The 12,737-nt window shown below is 41.8% G+C and overlaps 1 protein-coding gene across 1 annotated transcript; it reads left to right on the forward strand.

The window, feature by feature from the left end:
* The first annotated feature begins 731 nt into the window (after positions 1-731).
* LOC122888888 (bone morphogenetic protein 7-like) lies at positions 732-12,665 on the forward strand. The gene is made up of 7 exons (XM_044223895.1): positions 732-2,586; positions 7,264-7,453; positions 10,154-10,302; positions 10,871-11,077; positions 11,197-11,270; positions 11,375-11,485; positions 11,574-12,665. Exons 1-7 carry the CDS (start codon positions 2,190-2,192, stop codon positions 11,721-11,723), a joined length of 1,278 nt encoding a protein of 425 aa, XP_044079830.1. The 5' UTR covers positions 732-2,189; the 3' UTR covers positions 11,724-12,665.
* The last annotated feature ends 72 nt before the right edge of the window (positions 12,666-12,737 follow it).

The raw sequence follows: 12,737 nt of genomic DNA on the forward strand, positions 1-12,737 counted from the left end.
TAACATCTGAAATTTGGTGAACTAGAAGTATAAAGTACCATCAATAGGAAATACTAGAGTAAAGAAGGCTACAAGGGCTCAAAATTGTACTTAATTATACAATAGTATCCTACTTCAGTAAATGTACTTTGTACTTTCCAACACTGGTAACAACCAGTCTTGTTGTCCTTTTTAATTAAAATTTTGGACACGATAATCTGAATGAAATTAGAAAAATGAAGCAAATTGGTTAAATGTGAAACTGTGCCCAAGGACATCTGCCTCACTTTTCCCTGTGGGCAATCTGGACTTGGCTTTAGATGAGGGCCACCTGTAGAGGGAGCTTGAATACAAAATTAAAATGAGGTTGATCAACAATTAGGTGAGGTGTATAGGATAAGGGTGTATTGTGGTGCAAGATCAATACGAAACCTTCACTGTTTCACACTATAACAGATCCTAATATATGGACAAAACAAACGACTTTTCATCACGAATTCATCTGCTGTATGCAGTATAACACACAGTTTGGTTGTAGCTCCAGTGGGAGACGTAATGAATGATTCTTATTGGACTGAGTCAGTATACATTCAGCAAATGAATATGGTGCATGAATTAAATGATACAATACAATACTTCCCGAGGCTGAAAAATATCTGACTGTGCAGCAGCTAAGCTACACAATGGTGCTGCTGCAACAGAGTGTAAAACCTCTTTCACTTCTAATGAGTGGGATGATGATGTGGCTGGGTAGACTGTCAGTTAGAGGACCTGTTGGCATGCGTCCACTCTGCCGAAAAGTCCTTGGGCAAAACAGATTTTCCAGTCTTAAAATTGTTAGCCTACTATTATAGCAGTAGTATGGTTTAGAAATGTTTGTAGTGGATAGACTCTTGTTGTTTACATGCGTTTGCGGGGATGAGACATGTAAAGTGACCTCTGCTGGGAAAAACATCACAAGTGACGAGCGCATGGTGCTCATGGAAATTTGGCTGTGTGGTTTTAGTTCATTTATGGATTGTTCCGATGGCTCCAAAGACAAGAAGCTGAAAATAAAAGTTGAGAAACAGAAAAGCACGTTAGTAAAAGGCCATTTCAGTTTGTGGCTATGACACATTAACTTCCTTCTTTGAGTTTTATGTGCGGATCCAGGCACAGCTGTCCTCAAACCTGCGTAAAGCGCATGTATAATCTGTACTTCAGTGTTGGATTCTTGCTTTGTCATCCATTGCCCACCCCACCCCATTAACTCTGTGAAAGTAGTCACAGTGGAGTGCTTTACACATTGTTGTAGTAATTCATTGGGGCTATTTGCAAGTCCCTTCATGTGCCTTTGCTGCTGCTGCTGCTGCTGCTGCTGATCACTCAAACCCCTCAACAATTAGGGTGGGCCTGAGTTTATTGTTTGAGTTCAAAGGTGTCTGCGTTGAAGAAGGGATTAGGGGATTTTCCCTCTTTACCTTTAGACTGATCGTTTAACAGTGTTGGAGTATCTTTATGTGCGCAGGGTTGAAGCACAGTGACGATACCTTAAAAAACTGTCCAGATCTGTTCTAAGCAAGATCTAAAAATAAGCTACACGTGACCTTTGATGTAGGAAGGCTGGAAGCAGAGGACTGATGAACCATGGGATGGTCACAACAGATAAAGGCTGGCTGCCAGGCTACTGCTTGCAAAAACACACACACACAAAAAATAAAAAAAATAAAGAGACCAACAAGGAAAAGATGTGCTAATCAGATATTAACAATTAGAGTCCACTTTCATTAGTGGCCAAACAGTCATGTTCAAACAAAGGACGCAGTGATGGGACACTTTGGTTTGAAAGGTCCACACCCCTATCTTATTACCAAGACAGAGAAGTGCACTTTATGATAGCACACTGGTCTATTCTCGCCCTACTTTTCATTGACTCACCCCTTAACGCTCTCCCAATCTTTCCAGTCTTGGTTTATCCCATTCTGAACCCCTCCTGCCCCTCCCCTGACACAATGCCTCAATAAAATCCATTCCCAAGTTGCCATCAAGAGGAGCGCGCGGCCGTATCACACCAAGACAGTGTGCAACTACAGATGATAAGGGAATGATATTCTGAGTTGACAGAGGATAGTGTGTTTTAGTCCGACCACGAGCAGGAGATCTCTTTATGTTGGACTCCCCAACAGTCTTATCTTTCGACTAGTTAGAGCCGCACGTAAAATTAGGGTAAAATGGTGACAAGCGCCTTGGCGACGACAGTGATCCTCCTGTCGTGGGGTTACTGCGTGTTGGCCACGCGGGTCGCCTTCTCCAACTTCTCCGTGGGCAACGAGGTGCGCTCCAGCTTCATCCAGCGGCGGCTGCGGAGCCAGGAGCGCAGGGAGATGCAGCGAGAGATCCTCTCCATCCTGGGGCTGCCGCATCGTCCGCGGCCGCACGTCCACACCAAACACAACGCAGCCCCGATGTTCATGCTGGACCTGTATAATACCATCTCTACAGACGCAGCGCCGCACAGATATTCTTACTACAAGCCCGTTTTCCCGACCCAGGTTTCCCCCCTGGTGACCCCACAGGACAGCCGCTTCCTTGATGACGCAGACATGGTGATGAGCTTTGTCAATCTCGGTAAGTTTACAATCTGACTTTATAATGACACCGTTTTTCAATTGATAACGTAATTACACTTATTTACACTTATTTTAATTTTATACTTATACCCCCTTGGTACTTAATTTATCTGACCTGTATTATAGTATATTATATTTTTTGCTTAGTACTTCTCTTCCTGTGTGCACTGATGTGATAGTGAGCAGCTGTAACAAAAGAGTTTCCCTTCGGGGATCAATAAAGTATTTCTGATTCTGTAATGTTTCTAACTTGTGTTAGATACACTCAGTGTAGTGACTTAGTAGCCTTATGTCATTTGATTTTACATTACATTACATCTTACTATAACTCTTACACCAGCCTACAATGTGCCTGTGATAGAGATATTCAAGTGCCGCAAAATCTGCTACTCTTATATCACCAGTATCCACTAAAGATTACTACAAGAGCTTGGTTTCATGTGATAATGCTTTTATAATTAAAAAAAATATATATATGATAGACCTATTCTTTGCAAAATGTCCAAATCATTGACTAGCCTACTTAATCATATTATGTTGTTTAGGGGAGGCTTCATCTCTGTTATCTGACTGAATAAATGTAAGAATCAAGGTTTTAAATGCTTTCCATTTTTGTTGTCAAGTGCTTTAAAGCCACCACAACAGAGTGCAGTAGTTAAGTGTGTGTGTGTGTGTGTGTGTGTGTGTGTGTGTGTGTATGTAAAGGCCAGTGTCTCTGACATTGTGGCTTATAAGTCACTTTCTTCACTTAAAATCAAGCATTATGCATTCCGAGCTGTAAATGTTATGACAACATGCCTGTATCCGATTTCCCCAGAATCCCTTCAAATCTCTGGGGGGAGAGGCTTTAGCATGGCTTTGTTTCACATGACTACGAATTGAACAGGCATTTCTAAACCCCCCTAGGGAGTGAGAGACAAGTTGACTGAGATCAAGATACAAACTGCATCTAAACACACATTATTGCTGTAGTAATCTCTGTTAGTGCAGGTGCTTGTGTGTGTGTGTGTGCGCATGTGCATTCCTGCATTTAAGTGTCTGTTTGTATGTTTGTTTGGAGGGCGTAAATCACAGGGGTCACAGGTGGGAGTTGGGGCTCACTCAGACATTATTGAATTTATAAAAGGCAAATCCTGCCTTTGTTTCCCTTGGAGATCCTACGGCAGCTCTGATATCACCATGGTGAAACAGCAGACGGCATGGTGCCTGTGGCTGTTATCCGGATGTGGTTACATCCAAAACCAACCCCTGTCTTCGTTATGCCTCTCTCCTGCCTCGGGGCTTGGAGGAGGGTCATGGGTCAATGTGAAGAGATGAAGTTTGTTCATCTACGATTCTGAGAAACCTTTAACCTTGCCGTCTGTTTGTGTGTCATTGAGATTGAACTGAAGCCTTTAAATAAAGAGCCGTTTAGAGTTATTTTTCGACCAGCCCATAAACGTGTAGTTAATACGAAACATTTGGAGACTGTAAAAAAATCGCAAAACATAACATTTTATGTCCTCAGTCGTGAACTTTTAACTGACAGTCTTTAGCTAATGAGATCTGGAAACATCGTTTCTGAAAACTCATAGCAGATTTATGTGGTTCCACATCTGAAGAGTTTGATTATAAAGAGGAAGGAGGGAAAAAAGGACACAATGAGTGTGTATTATTTCTCTTTCAAGCCCACCACGGCCTCCTGTGCTGATGATTGGCAGGGTTTTTAGCTGGGGCTCCCACATTGTGCTGCAGTGACTCTAGCTTGGTGGTCCTTGGATGATCGCTTCAAGACCGAACTGGATTATGGTATTTCCCTTCCAAAGACCACAGCTTCCAGTGTGAGGGAGAGCTGCTGTAGAGCTGCCCAGCCCCTTCTCCCAGTGCACCCAGTTACATATCCTGCAGGTGGACAGGGCTTAGAATAGTATTATACTATTATTTTAGATAAATCAGCCTCATTTACTCAGTAGCCTATCTTCAAGTGAAATTTATTATGTTAGAGGGAAAGGTTTCAGAAAAGTTACAGGGAACGATTTAACCCCTCTTTTTCATTTGTTAGACATTATCTGAGAGCTTGTGTAGTCATATTATAAAGTCAGCACATACAGTATGTCGCATCACTGCACACATGCTGATACGCGTACACGGCTGCATATGTTTACTTGTGTTAGAATGCCAAACCACAGGTCGTACTTCAGAATCACGAGCAGGAAGCATTCGTCTCCTTGTCATGCAACATTACACACGGCAGCTGCTATCGCCCTGCACATTTGTAGTTTCTATTGCACATTTGTTTAGAAAGAAATAGACTGAATGTAGTGCAGAGGCCTGACTTAACACTCAATCTTAATCAGTTGTAGCTGTTCCGCTCTTCTCTGCTCTGCTACTCGTCATGTCGACCGTCTTGTTTACTGCCGCTGAACTCTTTGCCTGGAGATGTGCACACGTGCGTTCAGTATGGGCTTTTTTGCAGTGACCACACCACACCTGCAGAGCATGGGAAAAGGCTTAATGTCATTGGCTTTCATTAAAAACAGAAAGAGTGCAAAATGCTCTCCTAACAGTTGGAGGAATGACCGTGTCGCTGAAGAACAGAAGGTGCATTGTGTTTTTGAGAACAAGCTGGAAGAAATGTGTTTGTCCTGCTAAGCTGATCTGTAGGAAGTATAAGGAGATCACACTAAGAATGTCTTTTTCCCCACCAGAAAATCTCATTAACCATCTCATTATTTATACATTTGTGTGCAAAATGATTCTTTTTAGCCTGAAGCTCGAATCGTAATCACATGGTGGCATCCTCTGATGAGAGACACTTCTTGTCTTTCAAATCTTGTGCAGAATAACTTTTGTCTGTTCTGTAGATTTAAAACTCAGTTTGTCATCAGTAAGACGACATGGTGCTTCATTCTGCAGCAGATTTGTGTACAAGTGCAATATTTGTTTGGCAAAAGCCTTTTTGGTGGTTCCAATAATCTGCAAGAAAACAGCTTAAGCAATGCTGCCAAAACATGTCAACACATGCAGACATTCATGGATTTGAAAGGGCAGAAAATGTTCGCTTGAGTGAAAGATTTACAACTAACTTTAAGTAGTTGAAATTTAAAGTCTGACCTTGAGTGATGCATAGAATGATATAAATAATGTCTGAAGCAGTGATTATTATTCACAAAGGTCACATTTTTTGAGTTTTGTTTGTGTGTAGACATTGTGACACATCTTTAAACCGCCCATGCTTATTTATAAAAAAAAAAACCCCACTTACTATAAAATTGCAATAGGTTAATGATAGCTCCGTGGCTGTGTGGCCCTGCAGTGTCAGGAGTAATCTGAAGTGTTGAAATGCCTCCCAGAGGGAAGTTTGCATATCTGAGGTCTGATCTCTGCAGCTAATGGTCCCTAACGTAAACACACCAAGTCCTTACAAGCAATTATTGCTTTCATAAAAACACCCCTCGTTCCCTTCCAGCATTTAATTGCGGTCAAACAAATGACTAGCAGGGTTCAGAATGCTCTGCTTTTAACGATGAACGGCTTGTGTGTGTTTTTGTGTCGTTACAAATGTTTTCAGAAGACCCTGAGTCTCTGTGTGTGTGTGTGTGTGTGTGCTCTTTCATGAAAAGAAAAGTTCTGTATCTAGTTTTAGGCTGCTGTGTGTATGGTTGTCTGTGCACTGAAACAATAGTGGACCATCAGCCGGGTGATGTCATGATGATGTCATGGTGTATGTCAGTGGGCAGGATGTGTTTAAGGTAGCTAATCGCTGCTCTGCTCTGCACAACCTTCACCAGAGACCTCCACTGCTCTTTCCAAGGACAAACACATTGGCTAACGCTGTAAAAACACGACTCTGGAAAGCTTCAGGAAGCTTTGGGGTCTTTCTGACCACCGTTCTTCTGGAAAGTCTGAGTTTTGGAGAGCTTCAGCTGGCTCAGGGAGGGTTGGAAACCCCACAGTGCCATCAGCTACTGCTGCTTTACTTTAGCCTCTACAATCAGAATGAAATGCCTGGACAGTGATACATTTACATGGCGAAATGATCAGGGAGGTGTGGGTGGGACAGACTCTGGTAGTTAAGTCACACACAGATTTGTGTGTCTCTCTATACTTTATGAGAGTGTGTTTATAAAAGCACACTGGCTGCTGTGGTTTTCCAGGCAGTGCCTTAACAGGCCTTTTCTTGTGGTCAGCACATGTGTGCAATTTAAACAGGGAGCCAAACTGAGCCCTGAGTGTGTTTTTTCTCCCCCACATTGGCACGTATGGCAGACTTGACTTAAGTGATGTTTAGATCAATTGCTTCGCTCATGGAAGCAGGATTTTTCCTATTTCTGACACAGTGCTTCCGAGATGTGGGCAGAGTGACACACATCAGAGAATCGTTTGATTCAGCAACAGTTTTGACAGATATGCAACCACCGACTGGTTTACCACCTGATTGTACTCACAGTGGTTTGCCTTTTCCTCAGATGTACAAACTTTCCCTTTGAGGGACAGAAGTATTATTTCACTCTGTGTGTGTGTGTGTCAGCTAATGCAGACAACAAAAAAAAAACATTCATCATAGTGGTATTATGATCTGTTGGATTAAATTCATTTAAATGGAGTATTTTGATCAAGCACATCAAAGCATCAATCAAATGTTGATTTACACCGTGCCACCATGATTGCTTTCTCTTTTCTCTCTCCCTGATAGTTGATCAAAATCAGGATCTCCTGTACCAGCAGCACAGAAGAGAATTTCGATTTGACCTTTCCCGTATTCCAGAGGGAGAAGCAGTCACAGCAGCAGAGTTTAGGATTTATAAAGATTTCATCCAGGAACGCTACGAGAACGAGACGTTCAGAGTCAGTGTCTACCAGGTCCTGCAGGAGCCTGCAGACAGGTATGGGTGTTTTCTTTCCAGCTCCTGCACATCTCAAATTCTTCAGAATCTTCAGATTCCTTGCTGGTTTTACTGCTTCTTACCCTTGATTTGCTTTATCCTGTGTCATATGTATCAGCTCGATCTCCTCAGTAGTGTTTAGCATTTAGGGATTGGTTCACTCAAATTATATTAAAAAAAAAAAAAGTATTTCCTCACTTACTATGTCATTTAGACAACCTACAGCTACACTTCAGCACAGCAGTGCTTTGAGCTAAATGCTAATGTCACCACGCTAGCTAATTCTCACAATGACAATGCTGCCATGCAGATGTTTAGAACATATAATGTTTACCATCTTAGTTTAGTGTTTTAGCGTGCTAACATTTGTTCATTGTCTCTTGGTTTTGCAGGGACTATTTCTTCAGCAAAAAACTAGTCTAAGTAAGAAATGTTGCTGGTGAATATTTCAAATTTTAATTTCAAATTAATTTTTCAGCACAGTGAGCACCACCAATGAAATTCCATTCACCTCAGTTGTATGGGAGCAAATATCTCACAGACAGATATCTCAAAATCCGGATGAATAAAACCAAACCTATCTGCATGGCTAAATAGCTAGAATTAGTTTTTTATTGTATTTGGGTGAAGTGACCCTTTAAAGCATTTTTCAAATGATCTTCCAAGTCTTCATAGTAAATGATTTCATTGCTACATATGATTATCCTCTTATGTTAGTGACATAGTACGAGTAGCGTGGTTGAGTTTAAAGAAAAACCTCATGCTACTGTGTGTTTTTCTGTGAAAAGTGGCTGTTAGGCTGCCGTACGTGTACACAGATCTGTCTGCTTTGGCTCTGTCTGTCTACATTTCCCCGCAGGTTATTTCTGCCGATGTTAGTGTCAGCACCGAAGCTGTTTACACAGACATTAGTGTCAATTAGAGCAAGTTTACTCTCATACTGTCAGAACGGGACAGTCCCCAGGAGACCTGCATTTATAACACGCAGCTCCAACCACAAATAACATTCTCAACCCTCAAGACATCAGTTTACTCTCTTTCACTTTCACAGGTGGTTACCATGTTTCTGTCTGCCTGCTTCTGTGTTGCTCTCACACTCTTTTCTTGTTTCAAACCACACCTGAAATTGGATAACAACAGATCAACAAATTAAAGAATAATTAGACTCCACAAACCCACTTCTTTCTCACAAATCAAAGTCATCCGCATTGGGACGTAAGTGAGCTGAAGGAATCATGTGCAGGCAGTAGATTTAAGTCCTTCATCGGTGACTGTGGGGCTGACGATGGTGTTAAGGGCAACACCATTGTCATTCACAGACACACAAAGACCACTCCACGCAGACGAGCAGGCGGCAGGCTGCAGGACTAAAGACAGACGTCTGCCTGAGGGTCTGAAACTCAATCTGTAAACAAAGCTATTGTCTGTAAAATGCCCTTAAAATGGCACATATCAGTATAGGAGTTTTCTTCTGGGATGTTAAGAAAGTGCTCCCTTGATAACGGCTGTTCAAGTTGGGTGGATACATGATTCAGGGTGTTACTTGATGACGCCATATATTGAGACTGAAATGACAAAAAAAAAAATCTTTTTTAATCTTGCATTAAAATTGTATTTATAATACATTTATTGTTATAATTTATTATTTGCAATGCATCTCTCCATAAACAGTGTGTGCTTTTTGCACTGTATGGAGCATTATGAATTTCTGCTGGATCAATTTACTACGAAAAAGAAGGTTTGATTCAGTGTCTTTACAGTGCAGTCAGAAATGTTCAGGAGAGTGTTGGCTCTGTACTCCAGGACATATTTGATTTGAAATGAAACAATGGCTATGAGATTAAATAGTTGTCTCTCTGCATTAATTTTAAGTTGTTTATATCCACATCTGATGAACAATGTAGGAACTGCAGCCCCTTTTTTAGTATAGTTGAACAGTTTTAGGTAAAACAAAGTAATTGGACAAGTTATCATAAACTTGAAGAGATAATGTTTTATATTTGGTTCCTTTGCAGCTGCAGACATCAACACTGTAGCCTTATTAATTATTTTGCTTATTTTTGCCTTCAGTCTGGTCTTCAGCAAATGAAACACATTCTCAGTTGGACTGAGATCAGGTGTCTAACTTGGCTAATCAACAACATTCCACTGTTTGGACATAAAACCTCTTGGTTGCCTTTAATGTCTTATTTTCCTGCTGCATTGTCCTAAAATTGGGTGAATATATATATAACAAGGGTTACGATTCCCGTACTGTTCCTCGAGTAAGGATGTAAACACCTTCAAACACAAGACTGAAAATGAGCACTTTAACCTCAAAGTTAAAAACTAATTCTATGTCATTTGCTTGACGGCCAAACATTTTCCTGAGCATACCACATGCTTTTAGATTGTTTTCATACTTTCCACACAGCCATTGCTTTCCATTAATTTCAGAAATGAAAATCAGTTTGCAGAAACGTAAAAAGAAGAGATGGGTAACAAATCACATTTCATCACCGTAGCACTTTGTCAAACTTATGTTTTCATTGTGGAAACATATTTGAAAGTAGCGACTGTTGAAAGTCTTTGATGGTACATCAAAGGGAAATGTGGAATATTTTAAATCTGCAGCCAAACAAGGATACTCCACTGTTTTGATACTCAGCGCTTTCAGCCTTGAAATGCCTTGAATTCAATGACTTACTGTCCTCTCCTCAGTGAAGTGGAGCTCTTGCTGCTGGATCAGCGAGAAGTGTGGGCTGCAGAGGAGGGCTGGCTGGTCTTCGACCTGACAGACACCAGTAACCTCTGGCTGGTCAACCCTGAGCAGAACCTCGGCCTGCACCTGGTCCTGGAGGACATCCACGGTCAGTCACTGCCATACATTAACGATCCATAACAGCAACAACAGCAAGAATATAGTCTTTGTCTGGAGTAATGATTTAATGCTCTTTAAGTCCTATGGTTAAAATGACCACCACATATTTAGTAAATGTGTGTAGAGGCTTCTTACAGAGTTCAAGTTATGATTGTGGTTGTTGTGGTCATATTAGGATGAACAAATTATTCTTCAACTCAACTCAACTTGACACTACACATGATTGCACTACTATTACTTACTTATATTATTACATTGTACTGTACACTTAGCTTTATACTTCATACCCACTTGTACTTATTTTGATTAGGTGTATTATAGTGTATCATATTTCGATTTGCTTGCAGACTTATTTATTATTATGTCTATTTCTATTCTATTAGTACTTCTTCTCCTGTGTGACGTGATAGTGAGCTGCTGTAGCAAAAGAGTTTCCCCTCAGGGATCAATAAAGTATTTGTGATTCTGTTTAGTAGAGACTTCGATGTGTGTTCTTGTCATCTTCAGTGGTTGGTTGAGACTCTCATTAGTTTTGTGCCCCCTGTCTCCCTCTGTAGGCCAGAGGAGGAACCCCCAACTGGCAGGTCTGGTGACGGGCAGTGGACCTCAGGACAAACAGCCCTTCATGGTTGCCTTCTTCAAAGCAAATGAGGTGCGCTTCCGCAGCATCCGCTCTGCCCACGGCCACAAGGGGCGCCAGTCTAACCGCTCCAAACCTCAGAGGACTGTCCAAGATGCACTAAAGGCAGTGGAGGCTGCAACAGGTGCTGAACCCTTCAAATCTCACCATCATAGACTCTAGTCAACTTTGACCAACTGGCCTTTAATACTTTTTGTACTTTCATACTTGTGTGTACTCATACTTGCATGTTGTCAATTTCAGATAACCTTGGCATCTCTCAAGAGGGATGTAAAAAGCATGAGCTGTATGTCAGTTTCAGAGATTTGGGATGGCAGGTATAATTCAGAACTTTCATTTGATCTCATTTTAATATAACTTCACTTCATTTTATTTCCAAAAGTGACATTTATAAATTTGCCTGTTGTTTTGCTCTGATCAGGACTGGATCATAGCACCAGAGGGCTACGCAGCGTACTACTGCGAGGGAGAATGCGCCTTCCCTCTCAACTCCTACATGAATGCCACCAATCACGCTATTGTGCAAACTCTGGTAAGTCCCAAACAGCCCCTGATGACGAGCACTTTCATTACAACCTCCACTTTCTGTGAGGATTGATTTATGCTTCTTCTAACCACAGGTACACTTTATCAACCCGGATACGGTGCCCAAGCCCTGCTGTGCCCCAACCCAGCTCCATGGCATCTCAGTGCTCTACTTTGACGACAGCTCCAACGTCATCCTCAAGAAGTACCGCAACATGGTGGTCAGAGCCTGTGGCTGTCACTGATTGCTCGTGCCCCCTCCTGTGAGCTCTGCATATCCAGAGGGACGCTTAAGAAAGGCAGAAGTGAAGGAACCAGGGACAAGAGATGATTGACTGGCTGATCACCAGGGAGCTCCTGCCACAGAACGAGCTTTAATCTGGTGTACTGTTTTTATGACCAGCAGCTCAGCCTCCCATGCAGTATTAACCACCACCACAAACCAATTAGAACTATTGGTCACAGAGAAAGGTTGAACAAAGGCATTTCTTTTGTTTTCCTTTGAGTGTGACCAGAAGAAATGCACTAAAAGGACTCCGAGCAGTGCGGAGTTACTTCAGAGACTCAAACAAAACATTCAGTGCTAGAAACAGAAAGTAAAACGTGCAACACATATCGATCTGCATTTGAATTCTCTTGTGAGGCATCAGAATATAAAATATTGCCTGGATGGAAATGTGCATTTGGTAACTGATTTCACTGCTCATATAACTTTAAATCTCCATCTTAGTGTTGAACTACTGCACCTTTTCTTTTGGAACAGCTGGATGAACTCGATGAGAAAAAAAAAACCCTGTGTTCTACCGATTTCACTGGTGTTGTTCAGGAGGCTATTTGAACCGGGTCAGGTGTAAGACATCTGGCAGCAGCTCGCGTGTGCTGCTGATGTAGAGGAGCTCAGTGAGGAATGACAGCCCAGACTGTTAATAACAGTGTGTGGGACTGAAAGGCCTGCCTGTTGGGCCTAGTTTCCTGGTGTAGACATATATCACCAGGCCTATGAAAGGCATACAGTCAGCAAGATGTCAGTGATTCATCTTCATGAGACGGACATCAGGGTTTGCACCATCGCCTCAACTGCAGCTGCCTTCTGGCGTCAGACCAGAGCTGCAGGTGGTCAAGGGGAAGCTGTAATTTTATTTTGTCAAATGAAAGTAGTTTAATAAATGGAAACTATCAAACAAGAAGCAGGTGGATATTTTTACCTCATTTGGCCTCAATAATGTTCCTTACAGTGGCATTCAAAGCACCTTCAGCTA

The sequence above is a fragment of the Siniperca chuatsi genome, linkage group LG2, assembly GCF_020085105.1.
Source record: "Siniperca chuatsi isolate FFG_IHB_CAS linkage group LG2, ASM2008510v1, whole genome shotgun sequence".
Taxonomy (NCBI): Eukaryota; Metazoa; Chordata; class Actinopteri; order Centrarchiformes; family Sinipercidae; genus Siniperca; species Siniperca chuatsi.